Source organism: Macrotis lagotis, chromosome 1 (assembly GCF_037893015.1).
Source record: "Macrotis lagotis isolate mMagLag1 chromosome 1, bilby.v1.9.chrom.fasta, whole genome shotgun sequence".
Lineage (NCBI taxonomy): Eukaryota > Metazoa > Chordata > Mammalia > Peramelemorphia > Peramelidae > Macrotis > Macrotis lagotis.
The window spans coordinates 17546530-17568371 of NC_133658.1; the positions used below are offsets into that span (position 1 = coordinate 17546530).

Genomic DNA, 21842 nt, shown 5'->3' on the forward strand with positions numbered 1-21842 from the left:
AGTGTTCTGTTCATTACTCCACACCAAGATTATTTGGTTTATTGATTAAAAAAAAAACCACTGGAGTATAAGGGTCTGAGTTTAAATCTTTGCCATTTTAACCTAAGTGACCTTGGGTAAATCATTTCATTTTCTCAGAATCCGTTTCTGCTACAAAATGAGATTAGACTAAGTTTATCTCCCTTCTGAATGTTTCTTTCTAAAACTTTTTCAGGTTTTGGTATTTGTTTTTCGGGAACAACCCTAAGGTCTCTAAGGTCCCTTCCAACCCTAAGTTTATGATTTGAAGCTGGAAGGAATCTTAGAGAATATTAAGTTTAACCTCAATTACAGGAGTCCTGAAGAAGATGAATGACTTTCGCAACATCACTATAGCTTACTTAATTGGCATTCAGACTCCTTTCTCTCCAGTTTCATTTCTACACTATCCCCATTACCTTTCATGAGGAAGGCTGGCCAACTGACTGTATCTACAATCCCTCTTCTCCCTCTTTGTTCACTCAAATTCCTTTAAAGCAAACTGAATAATTCCTTTTTTCCTTTTTTTTTGCAAGGCAATGGGGTTAAGTGACTTGTCCAAGGTCACACAGCTAGGTAATTATTAAATGTCTGAGGTCAGATCTGAACTCAGGGCCTCCTGACTCCTGTGCCACTCCACTGCACCACCTAGATGCCCCCAAACTAAGTAATTCTTAAACTTATCACCATTAAATTCAGTGAAGCTGCAGTAGTTTTGGGAAATGGATTTTGTTCTCTTAGGGGGCCTCACATTTTTTTCCTCCCATAAAGCTCTTGGGGGGATAAAATTCTTGCCTCTGCCCCTTCTGCTGTGGGAAGCACTAAGGCTCAGCATGTTGAGTACTATTTCATATATATGTGTCAGTGTGTGTGTATGTATGTATAAAATATGTTTTATATATTATATAACTGTACATATATGTAATCATGTGTTCATGAAACAGTCCTGAGTTGGGCATTGGGGAGCCTGGGACCAGAAGTCAGTTGCGCCACTTCCTAATTAAATCAACTTGGTCCAATTACTCCTTCTCTCTGGATCTCAGTTTCCTTTTCTGTAAAATGAATTAATTATACAAGATGGTGACGGAGGTTACTTCTAAAGGTATATTTTGGTGACTATGAGATAAGATGGGCTCTGAGGTCCCTTCTAGCTCTAACTAAGAAGCTATGCATTCCTTCCTTTTTTCTAATTTCTGTTTCTATGATTCTACATTTGTTTCCCTGTTCCCTGAGGTAAAATATCCTAGCAGACTGGAGCAAGTAACTACATTATTGATTGATTCATAGGATCAAAAAGGGTATTTTGTGAGACGCTAATGGAGGAGTATAGCTAGCGAAATGACATGGACATAAGTAGTCTCTGAAACCCTGGCACCTCGCAGTACAGTCACCGAAAAGCTCCTCTAAACACCATTATATTCTACTTTTCTCTAAAACTTTTAATTTTTCAAAATAATCTCCTCACACTAACTTTGTGGAACAGGTGGTCCATGTATTGTTTACCCTGTGTTAGCGATAAGGAAAGATGACTCCAAGGGGTACATGACCTTAACATGCTATTTGAAGTGGGACCCAAACCTAGTCATCCTGATTCAAGGTTCATCACTATGGCAGGGGACGTCATGACCTCTCTTTGAGAAACAATTATCCCCCCAAATTGTACAATTTTTCTTCTTTTTTGAAAAAAAATTAATGTTGGACATGGGCCAATCCAGATTTTTTTCACAAGCTATAGATGTTGTGGTTCCCATTAGATATTTTTAGTTAAAAATGTTGTGGTTAAAATCAAAAATAACCAAATAGAATTTCTTATAGTTTCCATCTATTGGCCAGACTCAAGGTATGTAAGCAAGCTAATAATCAGACCCACGATCTGAAGATTAAATGACACACGAGATCCTGGGCCTCGGGAGAATTATTATGAAATCTCAAGGTATTGATGAAAGTTTTTCAAAGCTGATCCAAATGGGATTTAGATTCTGTGGCAGTTGAAATGTGTATTATTAAACTCCTTAAGTAAACCCGAATGGCTCCCAGTGGAGGATTAAGACATTCTATGTATAGCAAAGACGAAATTCTCAGGTCGGGGTTTGCTCGATTGAATTCCCTCCTGATTAGCTTCTGTAATATTTAACTTCATGCCATGCCATAATTATTTAATAAAAAAGTAAATATAAAATATATTTCAGTGGGGAGATGACCTTTTACCTTAATGCTATGTTACTAAAGAAAGACATAGATAAATACAGTCTATGGTTTGGGGCGTGATTCCAATTCACTTTGGATTTTTGCTATGCAAGCTTTTCTTCTCTGCTGCCCATCAGACATGGTGTTGAAATAGCTTCCCATGGGTACCACTTACCAAGAAGCAAAAGGTAAAAGAGGTTGGAGATTGGTGTTGATTGTGACAGACAATAATATAGTGAGACTTTTGTGACTGAAGGTTTTCTTAAACTTCTCTTGGACACTCTCTTACCAAACTGGAGTATAATACTAAGACTAGAAAGTTGACTTTGGATGTACCAAGTAGTGGAAATGAACACTGAACATATGTCTATAGGATGGTTAAGATGAATAGTTCTTTGAAATGATTTTTTTCTTAACCAATCAATTCAGTGGGAAAAGAAATCAATCTCAAAACTGCAGGATATAAAAGCTAAAAAGAACCTTAAATGAAATTGAGGCTACCTCTCTAATTTTTCTGAAGAGTAAAGGAAGGTCCAGAGAGATTAAGTGAACTTCCCAAGATTATGTAATGGATCACAAAATCCTAAAATAATACATCAATAACTCAACAAAAACTATTGACTCCTTGTTCTCTAGAGGATCCAATCCAAACTCATTTGTTTGGCATTTTAAGCCCTTCACAATTGGGTCCCTTTTACCCTTCTGGTCTTGTTAACACTTGACCACTCTCCTTGTATTCTTTACTTGCCGCTCTGCATACATGATAATCTGTCTCCCAGCTCTTTGGTATTATAGTGGCATCTCCCATGCTTGGAATACATTCCCTCTTCCTCCCTGCCTCATGAAATCCCTAGTCTTCTTTAAACCTCAGCTCAAGTGACTTCTTTTCTCATCCTCCTGGGTTCTAGTGCCTACCCCATCTACCTTAGCATGTAAGTTTTTGGAGGGGCATATTTTACCTTTTTTCCTCAATATCCCCAGTAGTTAGCAGAGTCACTGGCACATAGTAGGGCTTAATGAGCTCTTATTGATGAATTGGTAGGTGGAGCTGAAAGGATCTTTAGAAATCAGTTAATTCAACCCCTCTTATTTTGTAGAAGAAAAAACTGAGATTAGGAAGGGTTACATGAATTACTCACCATTACTCAAGTAAGGGCAGAATTTAAACCTCAGTCTTCTAACATCTAATCCACAAGCCTCTTAATGGACCCCTCTGTCTCTCACAGAACTTAAGAGCTGGAAAGGCCTAAGTGGTCATCTAGTTCATAGTCAAAAATGGGGCAGTGGGCCAACCAACATTTGCCTGAAGACCTTCTAAGAGGAGGAGCTCACTATTTTTCAGTGATGCCCATTTCCCTTTGGGATAACTCTGTTTGTTAGTATGATTTCCCTTACATAAAGCCTTAAGTGTGGGTTTTTGGATAACTGTTTCTTCTTGGTCCAATCTCTGGAGTGAGAAAGAAAATTTTGAAATCCTTCTTCCATGTGATGGTCTTTCCAAATTCTTGAATACAACTATCATGAAGTTCTCTCCTCTAATCTAACCATGCTTCATTCCTTCAAAAGGAGTCCATATGGTGTGATCTGAGATAGTTTCACTATCTTCATTGCTCTCTTCTGAATGCTCACTAAATTCTCAAATTGTGGTGTCCAGAAGTGGACACATTTGAACAAGGAAGAGTATAGCGACTATTACTGCTCTGTTCATGGAAATCTCTATAGTCTTAGTCTTATAGCCTTAGTCTTTTGGGCTAACATTGTACTCTATTGATTCATAATGAGCTTGAAGTCCATAAAAAGCCAAAACTTTGTGAGAGCAACTATGCCATTTTGAAATTTTGGAGTCAATTTTTTAAATCTAAATAAAAACTTTCCATTTATCCCTAATCATTTTCACCTTATGTAACCACATAGTAGACTTGGTAAATGCTTCTTCACTGATTGGTTGGTTTAGCCAAGATCTGTCAAGGCCTCTTTGTCTCCTAAGTGAATGACCAAACTAGCTAGGACTATATCCCAGGTCTTCTCCTTCTGAATTCGATATTCTACAAATCAACTGGCTAAGGGATACTTCCTAATCAATCAGTCAATCAATCAACTTTTTTAAAGTGCCAACTATGTGCCAGAGACTGTGCTGAGGAGCTAGTGATTAAAAAAGAGACAAAAAGAAAGTACCTGCCCTCAAAAAAGTTTGCAATCTAAACTAATCTCATCCATTGACCTGGGATTGTGCAGAGATAGATAGCATAAATGGATCAGGACCTCTTAGGTTCCTGTCTATACTTCTATGAAAAACTTTACTATCCTGAATTGATTCTATACAGAGGTGATCACTCTGTGCACTTGAAGTGCAAGTCAAGTTGGTGACAAATGAGTAAGTCCATGTGGTTGAATGGGTTTAGAATCAAAGACATGAATCTGGATCCCAGATCTCGCTAGGTGGTCTTTGTACTCTGGGACAAATCACTTTCCCACTCTGTACCTCAGCTTCTTTCTCTGGAAAATGGGTATTAGAATAGATGATCTCCACACCCCTTGCAACTTTAAATTCCATGATTGTGACTTTGGCTTTCTGATAGAATTTCTAAAGTACATGTCTTCCAGTGCTTGCCACAGTTAGTACAAAGAGAATTCATTCACTGGTTAATAAATAGGGATGCACTACCAGTTCAGTCCAACTCAACTTTGTGCAAGCTGCTTGCTATGGGTGAAACCCAGAATCTTAATGAGAATCAGTAACTTCATCTTCAAAATGAGAGAAAACAACAACCCACAATATTCCTGCCTTTTAGGATCATTTTGGGATTCTGGTGAAATCCAATATAAAGTTTTGAAATGGGTAAGTCTGCCCCTAAATAAGAGATAATTCTAAGAAAACGGAGGCTGATAGACATATATATGATTTCTTTATGTATAATTGAGAAAACCTTCTAAAAAGCATCAAGAGACCAATCCATGACTATTAAGAGAAAGCTTAATGGGATTTGGTTAAATGGGAAAGGGGATGAGGAAGAACAATGGTTCAGGATCTTGGATCTTGGGCATAAGGAATCCTTGGGAAAGCAGAAATGGTGGCCTACCTATGAATGCACAAGAGTTTTCCCATTTACCCCAAACGTCTTCATTTCTGTACATAGTACTTTCCCCTACTCCCACCTCCTAATGGAGTTTAAGCTCTTTATTTATCCACATTCTTTATTTTCCACATCTGTCTCGGCATCCTGAGTTCCTCATACAGTACATGAAATAACAAATACTTTAAGAAAAGGCTAGTTTTATCAATCGACAAGACTCAGTAAAGAAACTGTATGGCATATGTCAAAAAAGGAGAAAAAGTGAGGGGAAGATGATAAATTCTGAGCTCATTGTATTTACAAGAAATTCAGATATGATGATGATGATGATGATGATGATGTACTAGATGCTCTATAAGGTCTGTTCCAATTTTAAATCTATTATTCAAATAAATAACTTAAAATTCAACTGCTTTGAGTATTAAATGAAGCACAAGCACTTTAAAATTTTTATTCGAGGGTAAAAATTATATTTTTATTCTTTGATTTAGCAGTAGTTCTATGAATTCAATTAATTTTTTTCCCAAAATGATTCTATGATGCACCTGCCACTTTTCAGGGACTAAGTTAGGTGCTTGAGATACAAAGCCTCCATTCTGCTATATGGAGGAGGGATTCACCACGGTTACAGGAAAGCAAATGAAAACTATACACCAAGTAATTGAGGAGTAAGGGGAGGAACACTAACAATTGGATGGGATGAAGAAAATCCTCATGATGAAAGTGGCATTAGAGTTAGTGTCAGGCAATAAACATGAATAAAGTCCTTACATAAGACTCTGTGTTATAGGCTGAAAATACAAATAAAGGGGAAAAATTCCATCTTCATGGAGCTTATATTTTTGTTTTTGTTTTGCAAGGCAATAGGGTTAAGTGACTTGCCCAAGGCCACACAGCTAGGTCAGTATTAAGTGTCTGAAGACAGATTTGAACTCAGGTCCTCCTGACTCCAAGGCCAGTGCTCTATCCACTGCGCCACCTAGCTACCCCATGGAGCTTATATTTTAATTGGGAGATGACATGTAAATAGGACCTGAGTTAAAATGTGATCTCAGACATTTACTAGCTGTGTGACCTTGGGCAAATCACTTAGCCCTGATCACCTCATATCCTGGGGCTTCTCTAGTCCTCCTGATTCCTATCTGGCCACTGGACCCAGGTGGCTCTAGAGGAGAAAGTGAGTCTGGTCCCTTAGCACAGCACCCCCCCCCCCCCCACTCAAATCCAATTCATGTGGCATTACCTCCCTAATGTAATGGTCTTCTTCGAGAATGAAGGACAAACTTCATCATTATCATCATCATCATCATCATCATCATCATCATCATCATCATCATCATTATCATCATAAACTTGATACAAACAAGGTATATAAAGAGAACAGGATGCATTCCATCCCATTAAGGCCTTGTTCTGTGTGATTCTTATCAACATCCTCCCTTCCATAAGCACCTAAAAGGATATTAAAGCCCTTCCCTGGTTCTTTCAATATTTAATCTTTCAGAGTTCCCAGTGCAGCCCTGAGTGGTTTGATAACTACCTCCATTTCTCACAAAGGTGGCTGACTAACCTCCTTGTCTATCTTTGATGCCACCTTTTCTGTCACATCTCATCTAATGTGCAAATCGCAGCTGGCCAGTAGTTGTAGCTCATCTCTATTCCCACCTTCAACCTCAACCCACTCATTTTTCTATTTTGTTATCATTAAATGTTTCATCTTTTTCTTAGTGTTATGAGATAACTAAGCATTAGTGTTATTCTGATAACACCAGCACCGATGACAACCTTTTAAAAAGATTTCTTTAAGGTTTGGTTAACAACCAGGATATATACACTCAGAAATTGGGACTTTTCTTTTTCAGCATTAAATGAACCAACCATAGACTATGGCTTCCAGAGATTGCAGAAAGTCATCCCGAGGCATCCTGGAGATCCAGAAAGACTAGCTAAGGTAAATCACACTGGAGACTGATGTGTTAAAAACCATTTTATAGCATTTTAGCAAAATGAGATGCATCTGAAAACAAACTCCCTTAGTTTTAAATAGGCTTTGAAGCTTGGCTGCGAAGATTCTCTTGGGTTTTCTTTGGGATATAGGTGTCTAATATGCACAAACTGTTCCACTGATAAAGCCTAATTTTGAAATGTACTTCTGGGATGTGCTAAAAAAAAATCCCATAAAAAGCCTTGACACTGAAAATACAGAGTTTCAAATCAGATCAATTAGATTAATCTTTGTAAAAGACAATTCATTTTATCAAAATGAATTCTTTGAAATCCAATGCTCCCATAGTATTTTAAAATATTCTATTTATGCTCTGGCTATTAAGGAAGTAGGTTGTATTTAGAGTAAGATGACTTCATCTCAAATTCTTCTTTTCCCACTTATCAGCAGCATGCTTAGGGCAAATTATTTCACCCTTTTGCCTCTGTTTCCTCATTTGTTAAATGATAAATTTAGATTGTGACCTGCCAGTTCTGAACCTTTGATTCTAAGAGTTTTGGAAATTAAGTGGTCAAGGGATGATGAGTTGGAAACTTGTGTCTTAGTTGGGTCTCTGTTCCCTCATCTGTATAATGAAGGAGTGAGACTGTCTTCCCCCCATCTATGATCATGGCTCCACTGAATAATCAACCAGCAGACTTTTCAGATCATAGATCTAGAGTAGAAAGGTTCTATAGAGGTCATCTGGTTCATCTAAGACCAGAATAGAAAATGACCAGCTTACGTTCATAGGGACAGAAAATGGTAGAGCCAGATTTCAAACTCAGGCCATGTGCTTCTAAGATCAACATTATTTCCACTGCTTCATACATACATACATAAATACATACATACATACATACATACATATCTACAAGTTTCCTTTGTCTAATGTTGTTTACTGATTTTTGTGAAAACACAATTTTGCATGGAGAAATATTTCAGGGGTCTCAGTGGTTTCAATGGAGCACAATTTGCTGAATGCTATGGGCAGTGGTAAAATTGATATTTAGGCTTACCACCACTGAGTCTCAAGAGTTAGAGCAGGTTATATCACCTGTCATCTTATTTGTTTTGGGAAATTGTCCAAATGATATTATAAGTGTGGGATTTGGTTACAGTGTATGAATGACATTATTGTGAAATAACTTTCATTGGGTAAAATTGTGTGATAGTATACATATATAATATAGGACAATGTATCCTTGTGTATAAATCTGCTATGGAATGCATCTCTTTGAAGAGTCTGCTATGAAAAGTAACTTGATTAGGACCTGGCTTGTTATTTCAGCTTGGATTTAGATAAAATAGTTAATCACAGTTATTATATCTCATTAAATTGCTGAGAGCTATTTCATTTTCCCCCCAAATTGGAACTTTAAACATTCTGATATCAAATTGTAAAGTTCTTATTTCTCTGTATCATGAGAAAAATTAGAAACCCATAATTGTTTTTCTAAAGCACCCTTATTTTCCTCTTGGAAAAAAACCCCAGTCTTACAAATAAATGATTTCTATAAAATAGGTTAATAGAATTTAAAAAGCTGTAAGAAAAACAGGAGGTGGCAAAAACAAAATGAGAGAAAAGGGATCACTGATGGCTCTCTCTCTCTCTCTCTCTCTCTCTCTCTCTCTCTCAAAGAAACAAGAGAGGGAGTGTTATTGAGAGAATTCATCTTTATTAGAATCAAATTTCACAAAAGGCAGTGCCAGAGATATTTCAGAACTCTGGATAGCTCCTAGACAAGAGAATGCTACTCTGGCCAATCAATCACTTTAAAAACACTGGATTGGTCCGACAGTCTGATTAATGTCCAGCATGGCTTCGGAAATAGTTTTTTCCCCAGCCCCCTTTGGTAAAACCTACCTGACCACACACATTTCCCCTGAAGTCTGCCCATATCATATCTGATTTTGTATCTGGGGAGCCCAACACTCTTTGAAGAACAACAAATTATACATTAGTTTTTCTTAAGATTTGTTATTCAATATTGTGATCACTTTCTCATGGACATAGCTCCAATATCTCCATTCTGTGGTATTTGGCATTTCATGATTTGTTATCACCAAAATTGGTATATCATTTTTCTGTTGATTAATTCACTTCCAATGGGGGAAAATGTACTAGATTCAGAAACAAAGGCCTTGAGTTCAAATCCCATGTCTGTCCATATCTGTGTGACTTTGGACAAGTCACTCAGGTTATCTGAACCTCCATTTTCTCCATCCATAAGGTTCATTTTAGATCTATACCTATGGGTCTACCACCTGAATTCAATACAATTTGAAAAGACATTTATTGCAAGGCACTGTGCCAGATGCTCAGAATACAAAGACAAAAGTGAAACTCTGTATTCATTTCCCTGTATTGCTTTCTATCAGAGGGATACAACATGTACACAGATAATTAAACTCAAGACAATTTGGTGAGGGATCAGGCACTAACAATGGAGCAGGGAGAATCATAAAAGACTTAATTTAGAATATGGTACCTGAGCTGAGTTTTAAAAGAAACTAGAGATCCTAAATAGGCAGAGGTGAGGGAGAAGTAAAATTCAGACGTGGGAGTCCGGGTGAAAGTGCTGCAAAGATACCAAGATGGGAAATGATGTATCAAGTTCAAGGCACCACTAAATTGCCAGTTTAGCTAGATAGACCATATCATGTTTGAGGAAGAGAGAACTAAGTCTGGAAAGGAAAGAGAGCCCATGTGCAGGGGAATCTAAATTCTAAATTGAGGATTTTAAAATTTTTCTTCTAGAGGCATTTGAGCCCCTTTATACTTAGATAAGTCAATTATGTATTAAATGTTTGCTGCATGACAATCACTGTGATCAGTAATGGAGATACAAATAAAGGCAAAAACAGTCCCTGCCTTCAAGTAACTCCCATTTTAATGGGGGGGGGGGGGGTTCAATATATAAAAATCTAGTGCCCCATATGAATTACATATAGCATAGATAGAAGGTAATTTCAGAGGGGAAGGCACTGGCAGCTGGGGGGGTGGGGAAAATAGACCTCTTACCCCAAAAATGGTGTTTGTGGTGTATCTTGAAAGAGAGTTAAACTAACACCACTGAACATTTCTAGCACTAGGATCCTATTCAAAAACTCTTTCTACTTTGGTAGAATCTTGAAGGGTCTATCGGTATTGACTTTGAGTCTTGCCAGCATCATTTCCACATTATGATAATGTGCTTAGAGCATAGTAAATGTTTGCTGAGTTGAGTTGAATTATTCAATAGACTTTTTAATGAGTATTAAATAAGAGATGATATTTTCAAAGCAGTCTGCCACCACCATATTTAGCATTGTGGTTAACATTTGTAGGTCTTTCCAACACCTGATGGCTCTGTACTATTTAAGGCGATGAAAAGAACTATCCTCTCTGTTCTCATGCATTTCACCATTTGGTTATTCTTCCCATGTCTCCCCAGGAAATGCTATTGAAAAGAGCAGCTGATTTAGTGGAAGCCCTTTATGGAACCCCACACAATAACCAGGTTAGAAGCCAAACCTTTGCCCTTTGGGCCATCACTTCCCTTCTGCCTCATGCTTGATTCTGACTTTTCCTAGAAAGGTTCTCCTAACCTTATTGGATTTTTTTGGTAGGACATTATTCTGAAGCGAGCTGCTGACATTGCTGAGGCCCTCTACAGCGTTCCAAGGAATCCCAGTCAGATCCCAGCTCTGTCCAGTTCTCCAGCTCACAGCGGCATGATGGGTATCAACTCCTATGGCAGCCAGCTAGGTGTCAGCATCTCAGAGTCCACACAGGGAAACAACCAAGGTAATAACTTCTCAGGCTCATCCTTCATCTTTCCACTGCTCTTGAACTCAGCAGGATTATTGATTCTTCAGACTCACAGTCACACAGTATCACTTGGAGAATATTGGTGTAAAAGCTCTGTGGGTAGTTAGCTGGTAGTCCTGTGTAATCACATACATGCATGTAAACATACAAACTGACGTGAAAGTCTGAGTTGATTTACGACTGAAAAGTCATAGAGAAAGAGCTTCTTACTTCAGGTGCCCTTATCATTATTTGATTGGATTGAACTCAATATATTACTTTTCATTATTGACAAACCTGACTAAAGGCCAGTCATGGGTATTTACTGATGTGATAGCATAACAGTTTGCATAAAGCATGCTTTCGAATGTCTTGGATGTAGTCTTCCACAGATATGTACCACTCCAGGAGAAAGCTTAGATAATATAATAACAGATGAATCAGAATTCTTAATTACTAGAAGTCCTCCCCCACCCCCTTTGGTTTTGTTTTTCCAAGGCAATGGATCCCCAAGGTCACACAGCTTGTTAATTATTCAGGGTCTGAGGTGAGACTTGACCTTGAGTACTGACTGCAGGGCTTGTCCTCTAACTGTGTCACCTAGTTGCACCCATTCCCTTTCAATGTATCTCTCCACTAGACTCTAAGGGTCAATGCCTTTGTCAATCCCGAAGCTGTCATCTTTGATGTGTTTTAGTACCCAAAGCAGATGGTGTGATCAGTTACTATGCTTTGGGGATAATGCTACCTTTTCCAATGGAAAAATTAAATCTTCTGCGATTTCAAAGTTCACCCTGCTGTCTTTTAGTCATTGGGGGGACAAGGAGGAGAGCACAGAGAATTCAATGTACCCCCCACCCCCAGTTCAATTAGCACTATCTAGAGTGACTTGTTGCTAGAATCTCTTGGAAGATTTGGTTCCAAACTGGGTTGTTGTAATATACAGACTGAGAGATATGTCTGAGTCACTCATCCAATACTAAGGCATATCTTGACTTGTTATCTGATTTTATCTAGGGATTAAAATATTTCACAACTTCCAAACTGTTTAAAGACTTGGTAAAACCTAGTTTACATATTTGATCGATTGTTTCCATAGAGATGTCTAGGGCTTTTATAATTACACTAATTGGAGTAGGGTAGAGGATACCCCTTATTCATATGAAAATCATTTCAAGATCATTTGACTAGCAAGGACAGCTAGGTAGTACTATGGATAGATCACCAGCCCTGGAGTCAAGATGATCTACATTCAAATCTGACCCCAGACACTTAGTAGCTGTGTGACCTTGGGCAAGTCAATTATCCCTGATTTCCTCAACTTCAAGGCCATCTTCAGTTGGTTGTCTTGATCCATATCTGGCTACTGGATCCAGATGATTCTGGTGGAGAAAGGGAGACTGGTGACTTTGCACAGCATACCCTCACTCATATCTAATTTGTTTACTTATCAAGGCATCACCTCCCTCATGTCCTGGTCTGAAAGAATGAAGGACCACCATCATCCACAACAATTTGACTAGCAGCTGGGGATTCAATTCCACCAACATTAATTCTGAATCATGTCTCAAGTGCTGTGAATATGCACATGAAGGAAAAAAAGAAATAGTGCCTGCCCTCAAAGAGCTTATACTTTAACAGAGGTTACACTATGTCATTTATAAGTAAAGACAAAGTACATACAAAGGAATTTCAAGACAGAGAGAGGGCTAATAATGGTTGGGGGAGGGAAATTTGGGGAGGAGGTAATGCAACCCAGTCTAGTGGTCAGCTGGGAATGGAGATATCGAAAGGACTGCTGTGGTTCTTTTCTTATAAGCGATAAAATCATACGTGAACACGTGAACTGTATTTTGAAAGCAGCTAGATATTGTAGGGCAGATCCCCAAGAATTAGTCCATTATTTTAGAAAAGTGAGGGTTACGGCCTCCGGCTGTAATTTTTTTCTTTCCTTTTGGGAATATTAAGATGGATGGACTAGAGCACTGCTGTCCCACTTCTATTGAATAAGTGAATCCCTTTTTAACAACAGCTTCTCAGATCTCCCTCACCCACCCACCCCAAGACAGTTGTTTAGTATTTACCATCTTATTATATGCGGATGCAGAGAATCCATCAATCAGTCAACAGACATCTATTCAACACCTGTTAGGTGCCGGGCAAGGTGTTAAGCATTGGAGTTATGAAAATAAAAAGATCCAGTCTCTGCCTTCAGGTAATTTATATCCTCTGGGGACACCCCATACACTTAGGGCCATACAAGATAGAGACACAGTATCTTCAAGGCAACCTTAGAGGGAAGGGCTCTGCAAGCTGGAGGGAATAGTAGTTCACAATTTAGTGCAAAGTGTAAGTGAATTTTCAGTTTTGTAATCTTCAGAGCATCTGAATGTATTTAAAGAGTCAAAAATAAATGTGTGAGACATATTATTTCCCCAAGTCTTAGATAGTATGTTTGCTTATTTATTTATTCCACTGAGTCTTTTAAGAAGATGGACTTGTTGTGATAAACCCGCAGACTGTTGCTGGCAAATCACTAGACTAGAAATTGAATTCCGAGGAAATGACATCAATTTATTTTTGACCTGGACGTGTTTTGTCCCTTGTTATGTGGTTTTAGAGACAGGTATCCTAGTGGGGGTTTCAAAAGCCAGACTAGCACATAAGCAAAACCCATGCCTGTTATATTTGACAAGGGTGGTGATGGTGGTGGTGTGTGTGGGGAGGACCCGAAGGTGCCATTTTCTTCCACATCCATTCCTACCAGTAAACAATGCCTGGAATTCTACTACTGTTACCCCGTTGCCTTTGCTCAAGGTTTCATTTCCTGTTCAAGAATCTCTGGAAGGCAAAAAACTTTAAAATATATATATATATATATATATAATATAATAATATTATTATATTAGAGCAAAAGGAGAATCTGATAATAGTACAGGAGGGGAATGGTAATAGGCTCCTGGTCTTAGGATCCCCAGAGTTCAAGGCCTACATCAGAAGCCAACTAGTTGTATGACCTAGGGAAGTTGCTTAAGGTCTGTGCCTCAGTTTCTTCATGTGCAAAGTGGTGCAAAGTAGGGAGGTTGAGTTTGACAGTAAGGTCTCTTTCAACTCTAAATCCATGACCCTAGGTAATGGACTAGAGAGAAAGGACCCTGAAGACAAATGATTCCATCTGTCCAGTTGTGTGCCAGACAGACTCTGGGTACATCAGTCCCCAGGAGAGAGATATCAAGACGGCCAGTTCCAGTTGTGGTCCTTGTGTCTCTTCGGTGGTGATGTGTGGAGCTGCTGCTTGAATTACTCATCTCCCTTTCCTGACCAGGTTACATCCGGAACACAAGCAGCATCTCTCCCCGTGGCTACTCTTCCAGTTCCACCCCCCAGCAGTCAAATTACAGCACGTCTAGTAACAGCATGAATGGCTACAGCAATGTGCCCATGGCCAACTTGGGCGTGCCAGGCTCTCCAGGCTTTTTAAACGGCTCCCCCACAGGATCCCCTTATGGAAGTAAGTAGTTTTCCTCTAGTTCTTTGGGCAACCTCCATGTGGAATTCTTTCCTTTTTGCTTTCATGTCTCCTGTACCTATTATAGCCATTGTAATATTTAATAAATGCAGACTACTAACTCAGTAAATTGCTTTCAAAAAGAGAGGGAAGCAGAGAGGGAGGGAAAGAAGCTAGAAAGAAAAATAATTTTTTAACCATTTACTATGTACCAGCCCCTACCCTCAAGGAGATGATAGTTTAACAGGAAGAGGCATTGCATTTCAGGGAGGGGTGACCAGAGAGGAGCATTTTGATCTGAGAGGTACAAGGATGGTGAGTGAAGTCATACAGAGGCAATCCATTGCCTAACCCTTTCTACAAGTGATTGTTGATTTGTTTCTTACATCCAGAGGAAGAGATGGGGGGGGGGGGGGGAGAGAGGAAAGGAATTTCCATGGCAGGGCAGATGGTGAGATGCTCTGGCTGGAAAGCTGAATGCAATGGGGGAGGTAAAGAATGAGGATCAATTTCCTAATTTCTCTCAAAGAAGTTTTCTTTACAAAAGAGACAAAGGTCCCAGATCAGACTTGTGTGAGGCTGTGATCACAGCAGTGTCAGGAAGGGCAGGTATTGCTATTCCCGGGTATTCTCTATTTCTACTCCTTTGACACTAATATCTCTAATACAATTGATTTCCCCTTTGTACCATCTCTCAAATAAACCCCCTTCCCTGATACTGCCCCTACCTGGGTGCAGACCCTCTTCACTTCACATTTGAATTATTGTAGTAACCTGCTTATGGGTCAGCCTGCCTTAAGACTCTCTTTTAGCCCATCTTATACTCAGTCACCAAAGTATAGATCTGACTATATCACACCCTTACTCAATAAACTCCAGGAGCTCCCCATCACCTCCAAGATCAAATACAAAATCTTTCCAGTATTCTTATACCTTAAACCTCCCCCACCAAATATTATTTTATCTAGTGACTCTTCACTGTTCCTCAAATAAGATATTCTACCTCCCAAATCCGAGAATTTTCTCTATCCATCCCCAGGCCTGGAACACTCTCCCTCCTCAATCTCTGCCTCCTGAGGTCCCTGGCTCCTTCAAGTCCCAATAGAATCATACCTTCTCTAGAAACTTTTCTCGCCCTGGTGACTTCTTCATGTTAATTATTTTATTTTGTATAAAACTTTTTTGTTTATATTTGTTCACTTGTCCTTTTCCCAGTTAGACTGTAGACTCCTTGAGGCCAGGGACTTTCTTTTGTCTTTCTTCATAGCCTCAGTGCTTAAAACAGCGCCTATGATGTAGTAGGCACTTAATAATAAATGCTTAGTGCTAACTCCCCTGGGGATAGGAGCTCCATTAAAGTTGCCAGATCATTTCTGGATGAGCAATTTTAACTTCTATCTGCTACAAAGGATGGCCAGTCAGGATACATGAAATTACCTGGGAAGGGTGACCATCTCCCACCAAACTCTGATGCTGGGAATGGGGATTACACCAAAGGATTCTGGGTGTCAAAATAATTCTCATCTTTTGGCAAAAGGCTCAAGGGAAAATACTTTCTGATCTGATTGAAAGAATCCCTTGGGAGAAAAATGCTTTCCTATCAATATAACAGTTATCATCTTGAAGAAAATTGCTTGACTCTATACTATATTCAGAAGCACCGCTCACTGCCAGGGAAGAGAAGAGGAGATTCGAGACTTTTTCAACTTTTCTTTTTCTCGAATCCCACCACATCCTTCAATGGACCAGGAATCTCACTGATGGGGATGATCTCTCCAGCAATACAGATCACAACTCCTGGCCTCGTGACTCTTCTCTGCGTTCTCCCTTAAATTCAGCACCAGAGACCAGTAATGACACCTTTCGGCTCTTCTCACATTTCTCACATCCTGATGACCCCTACCAGCAAAGTCCGACTCAGTCTCCATATCATTCACTAAAATGGCAACTTAGATGAAAAGTGAGAGTTTGGAGGAGGCAGGATCAGCACGGAAACTTTCTGTGTTGTTGCACTCAAAACATTTCCTTTACTCTTCTTCTTGTCCTCTGTTCTTGAAGAGAACCAATGCTTTTGTATTTTACAGTTCATTTATGGGGACAAAGCTTTTTAGAATCTTTCTAGATTTAACCCCAGCAACGTGGAAATGTGATCCCAGAAATACATCACACCATTAAAATTCTCTATAACAGCCATGATGTTAAATATAAAAAAAGATTTGACATCTATGTCTGCCTGCCTATCTGAATATACATTTGTATGAATATATATGGCTATATGTAAACAGAGATATTATATATATATATATATATATATGCATGTTTATCTTATCTCTCTGCCCATCTGAATACATAGAACCTTTATTTGTGGGAGAAGTGTCTTGTAACTGTTTTCAAAAAGTTTCTGAGTCTGCCTTGGCAGGTAGACTCCCAGGTATTTTATTTTGCCTGAGGTTACTTTGAATGGGATTTCTCTTTCTAACTCTTTCTGCTGTATCTTTCTGGTCATATCTGGAAATGATGAGGATGTATGAGGGTTTATTTTATATCCTGAGACTTTGCTAAACTTGCTAATTATTTCTAGTAGTTTTTTAGATGATTTTTTTGGATTCTCTAGGTGCACCATCATGTCATCTGCAAAGAGTGAGAGTTTTGTCTCTTCCTTCCCTATTCTAATTCCTTCATTTTCCTTTTCTTCTTTTATTGCTGAAGCTAACATTTCTAAAAGAACATTGAATAGTGGTGGTGATGATAATGGGCACCCTTGTTTCACCCCTAATCTTATTGGGAATGCCTCTAGCCTCTCCCCATTGCATATGATGCTTGTTGATGGTTTCAGATAGATACTACTAATTATTCTAAGGAACAGTCCATTTATTACTACTGAATGTTTTTAGTAGGAATGGGTGCTATGAATACATAGAATCTTTAGACTTTAGAGGTCATTCAGTCCAACCTTTACCTGAAGCATGAATCTATTCTACAACTTTCCTGACAAAGGGAATTTAAATACCTCCAGTGATTGACTTCTCACTACATGGTCAGTCGTGAGTAATCGGCAGGCCATTTTCCTGTTGTTCATCTCTCATTCTCAGGATCAAAGGATTCAAAATTGCTCGGAGACTTCAAAGATCTCTAATTTACTCAAAGCTCATTGTGAAAATGAGCCAAAATCTGTTTCCTTATAGCTGTCCATCAGTGCTCAGAGTTCCTCTTTCTAGTCTCAAATAGACCAAGTTTAATCATTCCATATGACCACTGACTAGGGTATGATGGCAAGGTTATTGTCTCTCTTTTTGGCTCTTATATCTCTTGCTTCTTGAATGCTATGGTTTTGAGTCTTGTTCCTCTCTCTTTTCTTTTTTGCTTTTACAATGTGACTTAATTGATTTACCCAAGGTCACAGAGCTAGGTAATTATTAAATGTCTGAGGCTGGATTTGAACTCAAGTCCTGCTGACTCTAATCACAGAGCCACAGAATTAGTTCCCCTTTGGCACGGTTCTGGTTTTTCAACATTCAGCATGACCCTGAAGGTCTGACTAGGGCAACAATAGAAGAGGAGCTTCTCTGTTCTAGATACCATGCCACTGTTAATACAGTCTATTGGCTTGGACTAAGTTTGTTGTTGTCCAGTCGTGTCTGACTCTCCATGATCCCGTTTGGGGTTTTCATGGGAAAGATACTGGAGTGGTTTACCATTTCGTTCTTTAGATAATTTTACAGATAAGAAAACCGAGCAAAGACATGACATACCTAGGGTCACACAGCTACTAAGTCTCTGAGGCCAGATTTGAGTTTGGGTCCTCCTCATTCCAGAACCTGTGCTCTATCCACTGTTTAGAGACATCACTCATATCATTGGTTTCTTGAATGTGACTGCAGGTCTTTACATTTATTCTGTAAATTCTGTTCCTATTAAATTGAGCTTATGGTCCTAGCTATGAATTATTTTTATAATGACAATACTTTACAGTGGAGAGTTTTAGTGTTCAAAAAGCTTTGGGAAAAGCTGTTATAGGGGATATACTTATTTTGATTTTTTTCAGATCTGGATACTGAGTCTCAGGAAGATAAAATTAGTAATAGACTGCATATATACAGTGTTTTGAGATTTCCAATGCACATCCCCTGAATTATTTCAATTGGATTAATAACCCTGTGAAGGAGGAGCTACTATACCCATTTTATAGATGAAAAAACTGAGGCCAGAGGGATATAGCTAATAAATGTCTGACATGGGAATCCATCTTGGGTCCTCTTGACTCCAGAGGTGCTTCTCAGTCCTTCTACATGGTCCTAGGGGGACTTAGAGTACCACAGTTTGGGGGTTAGAAGGGCCTCTGAGGTCATCAATGCCAGCCCCTCCATTGTATAGATGAGGAAACTGAGGAGTGAGTGATCTATCCATTGAGTTTTGAATGCAGTTCCTTCACTCTATTCATCATTGTGTCTCCAATAGGCTTTCCCTTCACTGGTCTCTGTCAATAGATGCCTTGGGCTAGGATATGCATGTGATACCATTTGTCTTTCCTACATGGATATCCTAGCCTAGGATCTTCCATGATCCTTTGTTTCCTTGATCTCTTTCTAAGTAGGTTTGGTCTCTGCCATTAAAATTTGACTTCTGGCTCCCCTGTTCCAGACGCTGGCGTTGGAAGTCCATTGACCCAAGTACAAATCCCACTTCTGAGATATACTGCCAGTGTGCCACCAGTCCATGTCCCCTATCTTGGCCTCTTAAGACATATTATTTTTCATTTATTGCTCAATGTCAAAGCACTTTTACAAATATAGTTAAATCCACATCTGTTTTCACACCCCTTCTTCCCCTTAGTGTCTATTACAGGCTCTAGAATGTTTGTGGAAGACTTGGCTACATGAGAGTTGTCTTTAAGGACTGGAAGGCCCTCATTGCAGAGGAATCTGTAGGAATGAATAGAAGATAAAAAGGAAAAAAAGGATTGATTTGCTGTTGGGGAAAACTCCCTAACCAAGTAGAAATACCTTGGTGTAGAAGGAATGGGTAGCCTTTGGACCCAGTAGACTCTCCCTCTTTGTGGAATTTTGAAGGGAGGAGCTGGACAACCAATGAGTGTAATGAAAACTGTTTTGGAGATATGATTTGGACTAGGTTTCTGCCAGAGCAGCCTTCCTAGTAATCCTTCTAAGGGGTTGCAAGGTGGTGCAGTGAATAGAGCATAGAGTCTGGAGTTAGGAAGACCTAAATTGAAATACAGCCTCAGACATCCACTAGTGTCTCCTTGGGCAAAACACTTATACTCTGAATGCCTCAGTTTCCTCATCTGTAAAATGAGGAAAATAATATTTTGAACCTCTAAGAGATATGAGGACCAAATGAAATAGTATTTGTAAAGTGTTTTTTAAATAGAAATGTGAAAAATTAGCTATTCCAGAGCTCTTTGTTGCCTGTCCAAATTCAGATAGGTAACATTTTCTTAAGTGTTAGGGGAGGGGAAAGCTCAAAAGAAGTCAAGGAACCCCTGGATCCAAGGTTGAGCAGCTGAAGTGTCTTCATCCAGAGCTGGGGGGAGGCTCTTTTTGACCTTTAACTGACCAGCCTGCCTACTAAGGATGTCATTGGATATTTACTTTCCTTTGGATGGGAGCCAAAGTGAATGAGGGACAGTCACATTACTTTTCCCAGTAGCCTGGTGTGACTGGGCCATGCCATGGTGTAATAGCTTGTCCAAGATGATTAGGGAGAAAATAAAATCGAACCCCACAGTCATGTTTGACTTGCATGCCTGCCAAGGCAGGGTATCAGAAACCTTCATCTTTATTGTTCTTACACTCACAGAACTCCAACCAAAAAAAAAGTGGCCAAACAGATGTTTTTCCCATTTGACGTCCAGGCTTCACTTCCTAGCTGAGGCTGGGAGTACCAAGTTTCAGCCCTGAGCACGATTTTTATGGCTGAGTTATAAACCTCTGACAATAGGGGGTTATAATGAAATGTTGACAGACCCCTGTGCTCCAGCAAATGGGATGGCTGAGTGCAAAAGGCGGATATGGGCCCAGTGAGGGCCAGCTGGGGTGCTGGGAGTCAGACTGGGGACAAGGTTTCCCCTTGCTCCTTAAGTCTCTCTTAGTTTCAGGTCTTTCTTAACTTTGGTCCCCATCCAAGGGAAGGTCGATGTCCAAGGACATCCTCAGCAGGGAGGTTGGTCAGTCAAAGGCCAAAAAAAGACTCCCTGGCAACTCTGGATGAAGACACAATTCAGCCAGCAGGCCAGCCCTGCCCAGGGGGCTATTTCCCCTAAAGTAGAAAGAGCCAACCTGAAGCCAGAGACTGGATTGTGCCAAACAGAATTGAATCTATAGGAGAATATTGTTCTCCTCATAGCCTCTCCCCACAGCATGCTCTAAGATGGACCAAGAAGTAGACTGAAAAGGGGGAAAGAGTGGGAAACTTGAAGAATTTCCCTTCCAACCAGGCTGTTTAAGTACTTGATAAAGGCCATTTACTTCCAATACAAATTCCATTATAATTATTTTCATGGTGGCCTGTTTGTTGAAGTAGTCTTCTCTTCTGCCCAAAGCAACCATAGAGCATATATTTCACTTTGCTTTAGGATCAAAAAATTCATCAAACATGGAGCATTAGAGCTGGAAAGAATCTTAGAACTTAATGAGTAATAATAATAATAATAATAATTGTTATTCAGTTATGTTTCTTCTATTCTTTTTTTTTTAATTTTATTTAAGGCAACGGGGTTAAGTGACTTGCCCAAGGTCACACAGCTAAGTAATTATTAAGTGTCTAAGGTCAAATTTGAACTTAAGTCCTCCTGACTCTAAGGCCAATACTCTATGCACTGTGCCACGTAACTGCCCCATTCAGTTATGTTTCAATCCCGTATGATTCTTCATTACCCTATTTGGGATTTCTTCCTCCTTCATAAAACTACAGAAGTGGTTTGCCATTTCCTTCTCCAGCTCATTTTACAGATGAGGAAATCAAAGCAAACAGGTTTTAAAGGACTTCCCCAGGGTCCCAAAACTAGTTACCATCCAAGGTTAGATTTGAACTCAGGTCTTCCTGATTTCAGGAACTGTGCTCTATGATCCAAAGTACCATTTTGTTGCCTCGATTTGAACTATCAGAACTGAGGTTCTCACCCAAGATTATTCAACATTCTCCTGACTGAACAAGTTGGGAACTGAAACTCAGGTGGTTGTTCTTGAGGGTCATTTGGGTCAAGGGAATATAAAGTCATAAGGTTTAGAGCTTAAAAACCATAGAATGCAACTAACTCAT

The 21842-nt window shown here is 39.3% G+C and overlaps 1 protein-coding gene across 1 annotated transcript in view; it reads left to right on the plus strand.

Moving 5' to 3' along the window:
* Positions 1-21842, plus strand: part of EBF2 (EBF transcription factor 2) — a 252086-nt gene that overhangs the window by 215274 nt on the left and 14970 nt on the right. The window contains exons 9-12 of the mRNA XM_074218156.1: positions 7076-7230; positions 10701-10766; positions 10876-11053; positions 14382-14567. Of these exons, the coding sequence (XP_074074257.1) occupies positions 7076-7230; positions 10701-10766; positions 10876-11053; positions 14382-14567 (585 nt within the window). The remainder of the gene's footprint in view (positions 1-7075; positions 7231-10700; positions 10767-10875; positions 11054-14381; positions 14568-21842) is intronic.